The sequence below is a fragment of the Thunnus albacares genome, chromosome 14 (genome assembly GCF_914725855.1).
Source record: "Thunnus albacares chromosome 14, fThuAlb1.1, whole genome shotgun sequence".
In the NCBI taxonomy this organism is placed as follows: Eukaryota; Metazoa; Chordata; class Actinopteri; order Scombriformes; family Scombridae; genus Thunnus; species Thunnus albacares.
Window position 1 is genome coordinate 25,017,321 of NC_058119.1, and position 16,458 is coordinate 25,033,778.

The 16,458-nt window shown below is 40.9% G+C and overlaps 1 protein-coding gene across 1 annotated transcript in view; it reads right to left on the bottom strand.

The window, feature by feature from the left end:
• Positions 1 to 8,038: 8,038 nt before the first annotated feature.
• Positions 8,039 to 16,458, bottom strand: part of cdh11 (cadherin 11, type 2, OB-cadherin (osteoblast)) — a 93,516-nt gene continuing 85,096 nt past the window's right edge. Inside the window, exons 12-16 of the mRNA XM_044371990.1 lie at positions 14,688 to 14,809; positions 14,426 to 14,543; positions 11,987 to 12,238; positions 11,005 to 11,156; positions 8,039 to 10,726 (exon numbers count right to left, since the gene is read on the bottom strand). Coding sequence (XP_044227925.1) covers positions 10,361 to 10,726; positions 11,005 to 11,156; positions 11,987 to 12,238; positions 14,426 to 14,543; positions 14,688 to 14,809 — 1,010 coding nt within the window. The 3' untranslated portion in view covers positions 8,039 to 10,360. The remainder of the gene's footprint in view (positions 10,727 to 11,004; positions 11,157 to 11,986; positions 12,239 to 14,425; positions 14,544 to 14,687; positions 14,810 to 16,458) is intronic.

Genomic DNA, 16,458 nt, shown 5'->3' on the forward strand with positions numbered 1-16,458 from the left:
AAAATACCAAATCCTAAGAACAGCTGAACTGAATCAGCTTTGAATCACAGTTTATCAGATCGTTGCACATTTATCTATCATTTTTGTTTTGGATCGTGGAATGTGTATTTAGATGCACATGGTATGATCTGAGAACTCTAGTTTTAACCCGTTTTTCCCTTAGTGGAGTATTCCTTTGGATCACTGAATAGAAAATCCTAAATTCCTACATAGAAAGATTAGCATATGAATTGTGTAAATGTGTGTGGTTTCGCCCTTGAATTCGTACAGTTGTCACACAATCCTGTAAATAAAACATAAACAAAACACACCACAGTTCAGGTTCATATTATTAATATGAATGAATGTTTGGTTACATTTTTCCTGAGCTAGCAAACTAGTTTGAATGCCTCCTCTCTACACAATTCTGTAAACTGGTTGCAGTACTATTTTTTGTTATTTGAACCCACAGGTTTCCATTAGCACCATGTCTCTTGTGTAAAATATGGACTGAATTTTTTTAATGATTGAAGAAGGTTGGAAAATAATGACAGACATCTATGTGATGAGTTCATTACAAATCTCAAAAGTTTAAAAGTTGCGTTTACTGTATGATATAATATTGTGAAATTTTTTTGTTTTTTATTGTCAGACTTGGCCTCCTCCTTCATTTTAGCATCTGTTAAATGCCTGTTGAATTTAAGGTTCACACTGAAGGATCGCTCTAACTACCAAACTGAATGACTGAATGACATAGAAGCTAACTTGCTTAATGTGAGATTGGCTGACTCCTTAAATAAATGACTGACTTTCCATTTCACTAATTAACTTACCTGACTGACTGATGGGTTAATTTACTGTGTGAGTGCTCGCTTGCTGTGTTTCTGTTTGCGGTGCATTCAAGGACATCCAGCTGATACAAAAACACATTCCCCATGCATCTAACCAACTTACAGATTCACTGGCAAACCGAATGAATAACTACATTACTGACTGGCTGCCTGACTGGTTAATTAACTTACTGTCTGTCTGTTTGTAGTGCTCCCAAGGACATCCATCCAGCTTGTACACAAACTATTTCACTCCCACACACACACACAAATACACACACATACACACCTCTCCTCTCTGGAGTGATGGGAAGAATATTTCCCTGTTTACTCAAGTGCCACTTCATGATTAAAAACTAATCAGGCTTCAGCCAGCCTGGGATCCCCCTACACACTGACACAGAATGAACTGTAATTATCTTAACAGAGAGTGAGGGGCGAGAGACAGAGAGACATGGACAAAGAGAGAGGAAGCATGAAAGAGTGGATAGACAAGTGTGAGGAGAAGGTGAGGAATCAGAGGGAAATAGAGAAGGAGGAGAGATAAAGGAGTGGTGTCAGATACATAAATATCATAAAGGGAGGTAAACAAAGAGCTGCGACTGTTCAAATCTATTAATTCAGTAAATCCACATAACACATATTACCTTTTCTCAGCTGCAGCAGTGTTAAGACTTGCCTTATTAATTTAGCATTAGCAGAGGTGAGACGGCAGCTTTCTGTTTGGTTAAGCCACAAATTGTGACTCAACATGAATCGAATGTGACATCGGATATTTGTTTAATTTAAAAGACCCCTGACTAAAACGGAATCTACTCTTGTTGGCCACAAGCTCAGCGAGAAAGTTTAAAAGTGGATTTAAAGAAGTAAGAAGGAGGAAAAAAAACAGATTTGTGAAGCTAAAAAGTACTGTACCTTAAATGACTTCTCTCAATCTGCTGAATCATGCTTTTCTGTTTCTTCCCACAATGCTCAAGTGCACAAGGTATTATAGTACAAGGGCATCTCTTTGGAAATAAAAGACAGTGGCAAAATGGCAATTATTCCTCGCAGGGAGAAGTGATTTGTCACACAGTTGTTGTATTACTTTTTCATTACATTTGGAAAATTGACAATTTAGTCCTTGTGATTTATTCATCAGGATCAAACGGTATTTTTTGTGTTTTTTTTTTGTGTAAAGATGGGAATAATCAAATGATGTCAGAGTTGTCAGTATCATTTCGAGGTTTATAGGCTACAGGTGCACAGACATCAGAGAGAAAAACAGAGACAGAAAGCAAGAACATATCAGGAAATGAGGCACAGGTGAATTAATCTATACCTAATTCTAACTTTAACCTGAAAACCAAGTCTTAATCCTCAAACAACCCTTTGAAGTATTGAGGACCAACTAAAATATGCCCACAGGGTTAAAACAATGGATTAAAATTAAAAGTGGCCCTTGCAGAGATAGCAATACAAGCACACACCCATCTGTACTGTTTTACTTGTGAGGCATTTTATAGTCCTTACCCCAACTTTAACAAGAACTACAAACCTAACAAAGTATTTTAGGGGTGTTATAAGCCAGGCAGACAGGACCAGGGAAAAACCCTAAAACCAAGTCCTCAAACACACCTTTGAATAAGTAAAGACCAGATAAAATCCCTTGCTCAGCTCAATGCAGAGTATGCCGGGTTCAGACTTGCGGACTAACTTTGCAAGTTGAACTCAGAAGTCCAAATCCCCAACAGGAGAATGCAGTACGATCATTTGCAATTAAAGACAGCAGCGTTCTTGCCACCACCAGCTCAGCTTAGCTCTGGTGATTACACCTCGACATAGCTGTACCTGACTGTACTGTGACAAAATAATCTCAATTTAAAGCTCCACTAACAGACTTTTCCAGAAGGAAACATAATCTGACTGACAGTGAAATGCAGTTATTATTTATGTTATTTAGTCTGAATATTTTAGTACACGTTAGTCAGCCCTGATGTATCTTTGATAAACGGGTATAGCAGGAACACCTCTGGTCCTTTAGACTGTACTGGGCTAGATGAAGACTTTGAATTGGAACATGAAGTCAGTCACAGAAACAGCAGAGGTCATCCAGTCAATTTTTAAAATCAAACACCCTGTGCAGACTCACGATTGTATATCAACAGTAAACACAATTAAAACAGACAAATAAAGAAACCATTTAACTACGTAGCCTTTTTAGCCATAGTAGAAGCACAAAAATTTAAGGAAAAATCAACAAAATCTGAGCAAATCAACAAAATTGGGCAGTTTAGTTGCACTGCTACTACAGTAATAACGGTACACTGAAGGCTCTAGTGTGGCCTTGACAAGGCTGCTGTAAGTACTGTAGTAGCAGTGCAACCGAATTTAAAGGCGGATGGCTTGACCGCTCTGCTTCTGAGACACTCCCGGTGGCGTAGGACGCTGTGTGAAGGACAGAACAAAACAGCGTCGGAGCCGGAACACAACGCAGACGTGCCCAGTGGGATCTCAGCGAAGGTCTTTAACTTTCCAAAACTGTCCACACTCTCGTGGTGTAAAACCGGTTGTCACAAAGGCAGAAATACAATAGGACACATAAACACACAAGCCTTAACTCAAACACGCTCCCACACTGGAATTACCGAGCAGAAACAAAGCAGCAGCTTGTTCTCCACATCAGGGTTTCCTGACGGGATGGGGGCTGAGCAAAACATGTTAATGTGTGTAAAGGTGTTACCGGTGATACAGTGTTTCCCACAGGTTGAGAATTTACTCGTGTTGGTGGGTGGCACGGCGTGTGACCGATGTGCATGCAGAGACTCGTGCACTTTAGAGCAGCCTGACAGACCGCACACTCGCTATGCAATGAGCTATTCCTCAAAGGAGCTTTGCTACTTGTAGAACACATTTTAGTTTAGGAAACATCTTAAAATACCTTTCGATTAAAAAAAAAAAAATCCTCAATCCTTCCTTAGGCCCGTCGGGGGGTCAACTCAGGTCCGGCTGCTGGGTTTGTAATACGCTGGCGGAAACCTTGCTCCACATGAGGCACCGAAAACAGTGTGAGTTGCAATTTTCTCCAAACTGCTGCACAGCACATTTTTTTGACATGAATACTAATTACATCACTTTGGTATAGATGTAGCACATAAAGATACTCCATGAAAACACAAGAAAACAAACCTGCGTGCAAAGAGATTTTGGCTTGAGCACACACACACACACACACACACACACACATGCAGCTGTCATCGTCCCGTTCCCTCACACACACTCACTCTCAGTGTCAATTGATGAGATTTTGTGGAGAAGGATATATTCTGGCTCCTAGGGGACTCATGGAGTTTTAGGTATTTAAGGATTTAAATAACAAGGATAGGACACACACTTTAATACCCGAACTGCACACATAGAGGGAAGAGAGAAATCAACAGGGAGGAAGAATATAAAACGCTTTGCAGTGTTGATCTGCTGCAGTCTGTTTCACCAGCGTTTCCATATTGGACTGTGTTTGACTAAAAAGGGAGAAGCAAACTACTGTATGAGCATCTGATATAAAGAAAGACAGTGAATGTACAACAAACCTTTTGTGATATACAGAAACTTTTGTTTGTTTGGCATCACTATAATATGTAGTAATTAAAAGATTATTTATCATACTATCTTCTGCATTTTGTCATATATTTTATGCTTTTTTCTTAGGTGTTATGCCTGTGTCAGACCTGAATATAGTCATAACTGAAAACAATATCAACAAAGTTCTACAGAAAGCCTCCATCTTGGCTACCTTGGCCATTCAAACTAATCTAATCTTCAAATTACACATACAATAGTTGGTGAAACAGCCTGCTGATGTTATGACGGCTGTTTAAAATCTGATTACCTGCTCTAATAAGATCACATTTGGCCATTAACTATTTGAACATTCTCTTTTTACTTTCTTGAACCAACAAAACATGACTGTCCTTGCATTGACATCTGTCTCTTTCCCCCACTGGAGATGTTAAGTTTGCATAAACAGGTGCAAAAGTTCACCTCCTTTTCCCCTTCCTCTTCACTGCATCCTCTTCTTTCTCCTTCCTTTATTTTTTTTTTTTCCTTCTCTAACTCATTCCTTAACATCTTCTCTCATCTCTGTCTCCTCAGTCCCCCTTCCTTCCACTCTGTCACCTCCAGCTGGCACACACAATAGTTCACTTGTCCTCCTCCTTTATCTTGATTGATTCTCCTTCGATTTCCCTCTGTCACTTCTCTCCTTCTCCCAGTGGGACACGGCAGAAAAGGTTCAGTCAGGTGCAGAAGTTCACCTCTCCTCCCTCCTCCCACCTCCCACCTCCTCCGTCCCCTGTGGGACCACAGTTAGTAGGAGGCGCACCTCCTTTCTCTCTCCTTTCCTCTTGATTCCTCCCTCTTCAATTTGCATTTCTCTTTCTTTCATCTCACATATTTTGGTAATAGGGGTGTGCCATATGATATTGTTCATAATAATACTGCTAATGCGATAAAAAAACATTGTCATATCATGATATTTACGGTATTGTGATGTGTTGATGTACAGCAACACAACCTCAGTAGTGTGGAAGTGGTTTAATAACCTTAACTACTTAGAGAAAAAGAGCTAAAGCGCTGCATCACACAACAAAGACACTGTCATCTAGTTGCCACGACGACCGTAAGACGAGTCACGTCAGGATCTGATTCAGCTCGAGGGACGATTGATCGCCCGTGACATCGCATGTTTGCATTGATGATATTTATCAGAGCAGTGTGTCACAATGTCACAGAAGAAGAGAACCAGAGTTTTTACAAGCCAGGAAGAGAAGAAGGTAACAGTGCAGTCAGTCAGGAGGAGAAAACGTTGTCAGTCAGTTGGTTTGATGATCACCAGCTGGACGTGTTTTTAGCCAATACGTTCTGCACTGAATTTAACTTGGATTAAAGTTCGATATTGATCAATCGGACAGCTGACTACTGTTAGTACAGCAGCACGAGGCAGAGATTTTTCAAATATTCCTAATGCGTGCTGCCGTTTTCCTGTTACAGTCCAACAGCGACTGTTTTAAACCATGTGGTATTCATTGTAGTGCTACAACAATTGATGATTAATTGAATTGTTGATTAATAGGAAATAAATTGTCAGTCATTTTGATAATCGATTCATCATTTAAGAAATTTTAACAAATGGTTCCAGCTTCTCAAATGTAAATATTTGCTTTTTTTGTCTTTGGGTTTTGGACTATTGTTGAAATTGTGTTGAGCATTTGTTACCATCTTTTGACATTTTTATAAAGTGAACAATTTATCGAGAAAATAATCAGCAGATAAATCAATAAAGAAAATAGTATTTAGTTCCAGGCATAATTCATTGCAAATGCTGTGTTGTCTGGTCTGCTTTTAATTCCACAAAATCCTGTAATTCAAGCCAGATCAGAAAGATACGCACGAGGTGAGCTCAGTAGAAATATTAATGTCCTCCCCGCATTAGAGGTAATAAAAACTCAGCACAATAACTGCAACATGATCTACAGTAAGGTATAATTTTGCTACACCAATCTGTCATCCCGTACCCTTCTCTCTCACCTCACCCTCCTTCCTTGCACTCCTTTCTTTGTGTCCTCTCACTGTCTGTCTCTTTCCATATCACCTGTTTTGTTGTTCATCCAGAGTGCAGCCTGACCTTTCCCAGTGTTGCTCCCCTCGGAGTGAGGAAAATGAGATCCGTGTGTACGTGTGGTCTGTCTGTATACGTCGGGTGTATGTATTTGTACAAGCGCGTGACATTTCTCTATGATGGTGGTGAATAAATATTATAATGTCTTTCCAAAGGTGTGTTTGTGAAATCTGCCAAAAGACTTAATTGGCAATAGTGAAATAATGAAAGAAAAACACAATTCCTGAATCATTCGCCCTCTTGAATCATGTGCCGTCTTTCATTAAGCTAAGTTAAAAACAAACAGTTGAAAAATCAACCAGGCCTTTTTTAGAATTTGAACAACATTATACCTGCTAAACATAAACATGTTAGCAGTGCCATTATGAGCATGTTAGCATGTTAATGTTAGCATTGAATTCAAAGGACTGCTGTTCCTAAGTACAGCCTCACAGAGCCACTAGCATGGCTGTAGATTCTTAAGGTGTGTTCAGAGAAAGCAAAATGAATTTTCACCTCATGTCATTCATACCTAACAGTAAAGTGAACAACTGTACAGACGTTAGCTTAAAGCTAGCGAGCAACAGACAAACTGGCTGTGTATGTGGGGAGGTGTGTCTATGTGTGTACTTGTTTATTTTTTCTATGTTTACCACAAAAAACTGTCCCAAATTTAAGATGACTCAAGTCAGATTTAAATGTTTTTTTTTTTTTTTTAAAGAATAGGGTTTGCTTGTCTTTCAGTGTAAACTCATCATGTATTTGACTGAACCTCTGTCCACACGTGACAGACTGCATTTACTGCTTGTTGATTTACATTTCATTAGGGCTGCCCCCTAAAAGTCGCTGAGTCGATGCATCAGTCGATAAGCCCCCTGAGTTGACTCGCATTTTTTCAGTCCTGTCACTGCCTTTTATTTTGACGCGTCATTATATCAGAGTAACGCAGCGTGACAGCAGGACAGGCTGTAAACTTTTACACTCTTGTCTCTAAATGACCTAAATGCACAACTGTGATGGAAATGGGGGACAACACGATGAAGAGCGACTATTTCCTGCTCTGAGCTCCAGAGTTAAATGCAGCGAAGTTGACTGAACTACTGTTTAAACAGAAGCTATCAGCATCTCCTCCTCTACCGCCCAGTGTGATCAACTCTTCAGCTGACAGCGCTGTCAGCAGCTGGCAGGTGAGACGCTCCTTGGTGTTAATACCTGGACACACACTTTATTTTTCTGACTGTGTGGAAATCTGAGGTTTTCACATCACAAATGATGAACAACAGCATTAAAACACCATTCTTACAGGTAAAACATGAGACTCATGTTGGCTGTGTGAGGGTAGAGTGGGGCGACTGCTCCGAAGGTGAGCTTGATTGTACTCTTACTCTGGTAACTGGACTCTGAGTCGACCGTGAAACATTTTATTGGGCTAACATTCACACATTTACTGTCGCTCATGTTTTTTGGAATTGGATCCCAGACAGACCACCTGGCTGCCACCTTCAGCTACTGTAATGGGAATCCTTTCTGCAAAAATGTAAGCAGTGTAGTGCCCGAAGCTAACACAAAGTTTATTCACACACACAGTTCAATATCATTTTATAAAAAGAGCATTTATTTCAAAGTTTTTTTTTTTCGCTTCGGAGATTGAAGCACATAGTAAAGCAACAGTACAATGTTCAGAAAATATAAGTGTGATGCTGTAACATTTTTTTAATCTTCTTAACATGTTTTTTGTTGTAATACTGGAATATTCTGCATGTATACTAAAATAAGAACTTTTAAAATTGTACAAATCGGTACCATAAAACTTGACAGAGAATAAAAACGAGGCGTTCTCTCACTGCAACAAACACAGATTGCTAGTATTCCTCTTGACCAGGGAGAAAGAACAAATAAACGCCAAATAATGAAACGAACAAACAAAACAAAACAAAAAAAAAAGAAACAAAAGCAAAAGAAATGAGAGAGGTTGTATGTACACAGGCAGAAACCAAAGCTGATGTTTAACTTTTGGCAGTAAACTTAAAGCTGTCCAAAGATGAAAATGGAATATACCATGTAGTCTCTCCATGTTTTGACAACCATAAGAACATCAAATCTGAACCGCAAAGAGTTAAACATGAATTTGTTCCTGTGTAGCTGCAGCCAAAGAAAGAACAATTATTGTTGTAATAATGATAATCATAATAATAATAATAATAATAATAAAAAACAACAATAATAATCATAATAATATAATAACAATAAAAAAGAGATTGAACAAGAACCCGCACGCTTAAAAAGGATGTTCTGCTTCCAGCCTCTCCGTATATGTGGCTCAGAAAATACAGCTTGTGTTATTTTCCAGTGTGCACATTTTTAAAGATGTTTACATAGCAACATATGTTGATACAACAGATGTTGCTGCCAACATATCTGGTGTTGGGAAATAACACAACTCATATTTTCCAGATCTACATTTACCGTACCGGCGGAAACAGCTTATCCTGTTTTAAGAGTGCACTTGGCGCAAGTTGGATCCTCAAAGTGATATATCACATGTCTGCACATTGCTCTGTACATACCTAACATGGAGAGTAGTTTGCTTTCCGAATATACTTTTCAAGTTACAAAAAGAAACAAAAAGGAGAAAAAAAGAGAATGCACTGCGTTGCAAGAGTGTCCATTAAGTTTAAGGCGATTTTTAGAGCTCACAGGTTTTTACTCGTTGTGATTGATCATCATTGGTGGACTCCGAATGAGGAAGTGATCATTCATTGGTGGACTTGCTATGGGAAGTGATTGTAAATGGAGGGAATGGGGGTGGGGCGGTGGGGACACAGGGGCGTGGACGTGGCGTGGAGAAGGGCAGCTTTTCTTTTTCACGTCTTCTCTGCAGTGAAGAATGAAAACAAAGAATCATCCACAGTTTTTTTTTAAGTTGAATCCATGTTGAGTCTATCTCTTTTTGGGAGTAGAAAAAAAAAAAAGGTATTTGAGTAGCATTTTTCACAGATACTCAGTCCTTGTGTGTTCATTTGTCTGTGGGTAGCTACTGAAGCTAGTGGTCTCTATCGTCACATTGTTATTCTTGTTGTGTTTACCCCTGGAGTTGTTGTTTATTTATTATAAGGCCACCATACTGTGAAGATGCTGTGAGCGTCTTCAAAGTATCAACAACCCAGAGTCTGTCACGCCATCTAAACCACAGTACCTGCTGAATTTCTGCACACACGACAACAAATGTGAAAAAAGCGTTTTCGTTTCAACCGTTTGACCTTCCTGACGCGGTGTCATTACCAGTCGTTTCTCTTTCGTTACATCAGGCAGTTGCTGGATCCCATACTAACTATTTTTTCTTTTAATTTACTTGTATCTCTTCCTCTCTTTCTGTGTGTCTTTCACGTACACCACTAAGAGAGCGATAAGGGAAATACACCCCACTCGGAGACCTGTTACGGGAATAAAATCTCTCTCCAGAACCATCGAGGAAGTACGTGAATCCAGTCCACAAAAAGCATATAGAACCTCTAATAAACTAAACAGTTTGCTATAAGTAAGTCATCTTGATCATACAGCAACATTTTACTTCCAAACAGACAAACTGGTGACATAACAGATTTCCCAGCCCTGCAATGCTCAAGTCTGTAGAAAGACAGAGGGAAAGAGACATCGGAGGGAAAGGAAAGATTTGGGAGTAACTGGGAGCAGTTTGAGTCCAAGCGTTCATTATGTGTTCATTAACAAATCGTCTTGGAGGACAAAGAAGGCGCCACGGGAGGGAGAGCTGTTAACGTTGGTTGACGAATTGGCATGAACTGATCAGTTGGTAGTTGGTAACAATTGTGAACTGAGGAGTTTGAACCCTCAATTAACAAATCCTCATGGAATCAATATATCAGAAATCAGGGGCGTCCACTTATTAAGACCACTGTTAAGAGTCTTCACCATCATCAGCATCGTTAATGCAGCAGTCTTTGGTCCCGTACAAATCTGCCAGCTTCTTAAACCTCGGCCCCCAACTCTGCAGATAGTCATAATCCAAGTCAGACTCTGTTGTCACAGACTCCAGGGAACTCAATGACCCAGCCAATGATCCTCTGCCTTCGTAGCCGTAGATCTGGATGGAGTCGTAGGGCGGTGCGGTCGGGTCGCTGTCGGCCTCAGCGATTCGAGTCTTGATGAAGTCATCGACGTCAACGCTGTTGGCCGCTGGACGGCCGAGGCCAGGCCTGAGGGGATACTGAAGCTCGGGTTTGATGTCCTTCCTTGGCAGGAAACCGTTGGCACCGTCTGGGTTCTGAACAGTCAGAAAAGAAAGCACCTTGCTTTAAAATGTCAGATAAGGCTGTAAAGACACTTGCAAAAGTTGTACAGAATAAGCGAGAGCTGAGGAAGATATCTACTTATTTGCTGGAGGATGAGGTGTGTCATGTTGTCCAAATATCGACACGAGTTTTGACTCTGTGATCACTCATTCCTATTATCATCCTCATATCCCTTCAGCTTCACCTACATTTGTTGTAACTATTATCATAAAAAATAGGGCGTTAAAAGCCACCGTGCCCCTCTTCATACCTGCAGTGTAGCGATGTCAAAAGCCTCCGTGTCCTCCTCGCCACCTCCCTCATCATCATACGTGATAATATTCTCTCTGATGTCCTCCTCCTCAAACACTATCAAAGGCTCCTTCTTCTGGCGCCTCAGTGCAACAAACAGCACCACTATGGCTGCCAAAGAGAAACACACACACACAAACACACGATTCAAATATTGCTCTGAATTTAGTTATTACATAAGTATCCACACACAATCTCTGTGAAAAAAGAGAAAAGTGAGTATTAGATAATTAGCGTGCACTGTGGGAGATACTGTAATTAGACCTAGGACAGTTTAATTAATATCATTATTGTATTGTGCTACGCAAACATGCCATCTTAATTGCAGGTGGTTATCAACGTGTCTTCTAAAATGTTCTCGATTGTGTAGTATTGTGAGTAAAATGCAGAGTAGACCCCAACTGCGAGGATACAATGTGCAGAAGTACAACACTGTTAAAGAAAGGACAGATAACAGCTGCAATGTGGGTTACCTAGTGGGCTGAGAAAAAAAAAAAAAACGAAGGCTGGAGACCATGTTGAAGACCTATTGTTGTTGGAAAAAATAACAACAAAAACTGATTGTCCCTCAGACAATAATCTGCACACACTACATTATTATTCAAGGATTGGTTTTGAGAGAGAAGAGGTGACTCCAGGATTTCTAATCTTAACCGGAGCTCAAATGTTGCAGTGCAAATCACATGAGAAACATCAACAAAGGCAGTAGACTGACTCCCCATGTGTCACCTCGGTGTAAAGCAAATATCAGGCATGTTTGCTATTATTGGGACGGCGTCTTGACAGATTTGGTTAAAAGATTCATTCTGTAAACACACCGCTAGATAATCTTAACCAATTGAAATTCCATGTAGCAGCCAGGAAATCTTACGTAAATCAGTAATCCCTTTTTGGTGTTCACAACCAAACAAATCTCCAATTTTGAGTTTTTAACTCCTTACCCAGCAGAATGACAATACAGGCCAGTATAGCTATCAGCGCTCCGGTGCTGAGACCAGCGGGTAGGACGTACGGCTCCACGTTACACGAGAGGATGGTGTCTCTGTTGTCACAGGAGCAGACTCTGATGGTCAGGGTGTTAGTGCTGCTCATGGCGGGGAAGCCGTTGTCGTTTATCTCGATGGGGAGGTAGTAAACATCCTGGGTCAGACGACTGAATCCTTTACGGAGCACGTAGATACTGGCTGTGCTGTCTGTGGAGAGACATAGAAATATGTCAGTGAGTAGATAGAAAGATGAGCGGCTAAAACGATAGAAAGATCTCTCTCTTTCGGTACATTCTCTGAGCTTGCCAATAACAAACTCTTTCGTCCATCGCTCTCTCTCTTCTCACACACACACACACACACACACAATGCACATTTCTTCAGCAACTCATTCACACCTTTTCTGTCTTTACCATTGTCATCCACCCACACACAAAGACACACATAATGTAGACACAAGAGCCAATGAGGTGTCATCTGGTGATATTAAATCCCTGTCACTGGGTCAATATATCAGTTGAGGATGAAATATAATCAAAAGTCACTGTTACTGCTGTTAACCCCCCCCCCCCCCCTTCCAAAAATCCCCCTCCCTTCTGTCTGCCTCTCTTCTTCTCTAATGCCACACAAGCTTTATTGCAAACACAGGAGGAGACGAGGTACTTCGAAGGCATTTCAGAAGTCAACATCACCACGCTAAGAGTCTTCAACATTTACATTAAAAATACATTACAGAGCAATCTAAGTGATACATCTAGGAGCGACTGTGCTGTGCTGCTTTTATTTCTTAGCTTTTCGCCTCCAACTTTTAATCTCAACCTTAACTCAAACTCAGTCCTTAATTTTAATTTAAAAGCTGTAATGTTTAGTGCTTTTAGCCCCGGAGCTCTTTGCAGATTCGTCTGTGTATTGCAGGTATGAGAGTCACTTTTAAGATGGATGCAGCACAACTACAGTACAACCACATATCCACAGGCCTGGAAACACTGAATGACTTTCTTTTTTTTTCTTTTTCAAGAATTGAGTCTATAATGACTGTGCCTCCTTCAAATGACCCTACTCCAGTAATGGTAAATGAACTGCATTTATAAAGCGATTTTCTAGTCTACCGACCACTCAGAGTGCTTTACAACACATGCCAACATTCACCCATTCACACACGCGCATTCATACACTGATGGCAGAGGCTGCCGTGCGAGGTGCCAACCTGCTCATCAGGAGCGATACAGTGCTTTTGATCCAAAGAGCTTTACAAATGTTTCTAAAGCTCACACACCCATTCACACACACACACACACACACACTCAAACAGCAATTTGGGGGTTCAGTATTTTGCCCAAGGATACTTCAAACCTCCAACCTTCTGATTGGTGGACGACCCACTCTACCTCCTGAGCCACCCTCTCATCCTCACACTAAGACTTACTGTTATAAAGCAACGACAGTCATCCATAGAGTGCAATTCAAAATTAAAATTCAGCCCTTGAGCAATTCAAAGAACTTGCACTAAGGGTGAAAGGAAAAGAGGGATGTAATCAATTATCAGTAAGAAACAAAAAAACTCAGAAGGGCTCATTAAAACTTCTCACCCCCAAAAGAAGGAGAAGGTAACTCCCCCCTCATCTCTCTCTGATACTGATGTCACTGTCATCTGTTGCTATCAGCCTCCTGCCAACACTGGTACTCCCTGACAGCTGTCTGTGTGCATGTGTGTGTGTGTGTGTATCTAAGGGATCTGTGTGTATATATCTATCTGTCTGTCTCTATATCTATATCTGCCTGTTATGTCTGTATAAATGGCACTTTTGGTGACATTTTGAGTTTTGCTCTGATATTCTCCCTGTTATATGTATGTCTACTGTGTTGATACACAGGGAGTTGCTGCTGGTCCCGTGTACTAAAGATACACTCCCTGGTTTTTTCTGTGATCTGTCTCCTAGAGCCTCTTCTTCTCTATCTATATTCCCCTTCTCTTGCCTTATTCTCTCTTCCTTTTCTTTTTTTTTTCTTCCTGTAAGTCTTTCTCCCAGTACTCACAAAACTTAATTCAATCAGCTGGCCCCCAAAGATATATGTACAGACGGACAGAGACCCCACCGCAATTAATACAGCCCCAAGGACACGTGTGCATTCGTGTGTGTGTGTGTGTATGTGTGAGGGATAGAGAGAGAGAGAGAGAGAGAGAGAGAGAGAGATTTCAGAGCACCTGCTGCTTTCTACAAGGTACTGTAAGCCTCCATCTGGTTATGCTTTGATCTAATCTGAGTGAAAAGAGGGAGAGAGAGAGAGAAACAGTGTGACCGGCTGCTAGAGAGGGCTAGAAACAGAAAGGAACTGAAAAAGAAACAAGAAGTGGGAGAAATAAATGAAAATATTATTTTAAAGGTCACCCACCTCTGTTGTCTTTGATGGAGAAGTTGTGGTTGTGCTTGACCTCTGGAGCGAGGATGAACGTGAAGTGTTGTCTGTGAGCCATCTCGTCTTTGTCCACCGCGCTTATGGTTTCAATGACCTAAACCACGCACACAGAGACAAATACATCAAAATATAATACTGTTCCTGGGTAAGATTTTACTACAATCCCATCATATACATATACTGTACATGCATCTCCACAGTCAGACATGCATGCACAAACAGATTCACATAGACGTACCTTTCCTGGTGCAACAGTTTCACACATGAGGACTTCATTGTTGGTAGCAAACTCCGGGGCGTTGTCGTTCACATCTTTCACTTTGATGTTAACACGCACTTTGGTGTCCTGGTGGTGGCCTCCTGCACACACACACAATATATATAGGGCAAAATCATCAGTATTCTGCTGCAGATGGAAATTCAAAACAGAGTCAAAATATTAAAGTCAGAATGTCATTTGTGCTCGTTTGCGTATCTGCATTCTAATCCATGTTTAGCATCGACAAAGCTAACTATGAATATTTTCCAGCCTGTCAATCAGTCAGCTACTCACTCAGCTGTTTGTTATTTAGATTTGCAAAAAAAAAATTACAGACATGAATCTAAGAGACATCAAAATATTCCGTCAGACAGTCTGCCACTCGGTTAGCTCTCTCACAAGCGTTTTACTCAAACAATCTTGATGTGCAAAAGTGACAAATGTCAAGTTATGCCTCCTGGGGATAAATTGAAGAAAAAAAAAAGTGTTGTGAAGCACAGAGAATGATCTCTAAACAGCCAAAGTAGACATATGCAGCAAACATGAACTCCCAGAGAGCCTGATTCATTCAGAATATTAACTAAGAAAGACTGACTATGTTTACATGCACACTAATATTCCACTATTATTCCGAATATGACAATATTCTGAATTTGATACGGGTCATATAAACCGCATATTCCCTTCAGATATTCCGATTCAGGCCAAATTATGCCGATATTATCTGGGTTTTAGGAGCATTCAGAATATGCGTGTCAATCGTGGGGTTTTTACCGCAGTTTGCGACACACGACCTCTTGCGTGTTTACCCCTGCGCAGGCAAAATGACATATACTGGAGCAGGAAGATAGGCAGACAGAGGAGAGGAATGAGAGGAGAGTGGAGAGCTGGAAAAAGAGAGCATGCCTTCTCCACGATGGGATTGGAAGGGATTGGTTATTATCCTGACATGCAGCCATGGACTGACGGTGTGATGCACCAAAAACACTCAGCAGTGCAGTAAACATCATGGGACAACCTAGGTACTGGATGTGTCTGTAACTATAAATGTAAAATATCAGTCATATCGATATCACTTATAAATATCAGGCAGCAGCTCCTCTGCGTGTATTATTTTAGTGGAATAATCATTTTCATTAGCCATGTAAACAGCTTAGTAGGAATATTTCGCAATAAGGGCTAAAACCAGAATATTTTATGCATGTAAATGTAGTCACTGAGAGAGAACAGTGTATTTTTCGATCCATTTATCTTTAAAAAAGAAAGCTAACTAATTAAAAAAAACACAACTAAATATCCATCTCTTCACTCTACTGTCCGCCTTGCATATTTGCAATTCTAGCCAGTATGAGTTTTCCACTACCCTGTCATTACAAGGCATGTATTTAGCTTCCCAGAGCCCGTTAGCGGTTAGCATAGCCTGCAATAGTCCTAGTTTTGTGGGCAGCGAGCCCGTTTCCATCTGGCTGTCTGGCGTCTAGCACGCCACAGGGAAACCACGCGGCGCTCGGCTAGTTTGAGCCCCAACCACAGAATACCAGGGTGGGGCCACTGTGGCTCGCTGGCTGAAGGGTTTGTGAGGTTGAAGCCGGGGAGAGAAAGCTCCAGAGGGGCCTGTTGGTCGACTGGCATTCCCCCTTTCTCTCTCCCCCTCTCTCTCTCTCTCTCTCTCTCTCTCTCTCTCGCCATAGCTAGCAAGAGTGTTTGTGGTGGAGATACAGTTAAAAGTTTTAGTTCTGCCTCAACTGTT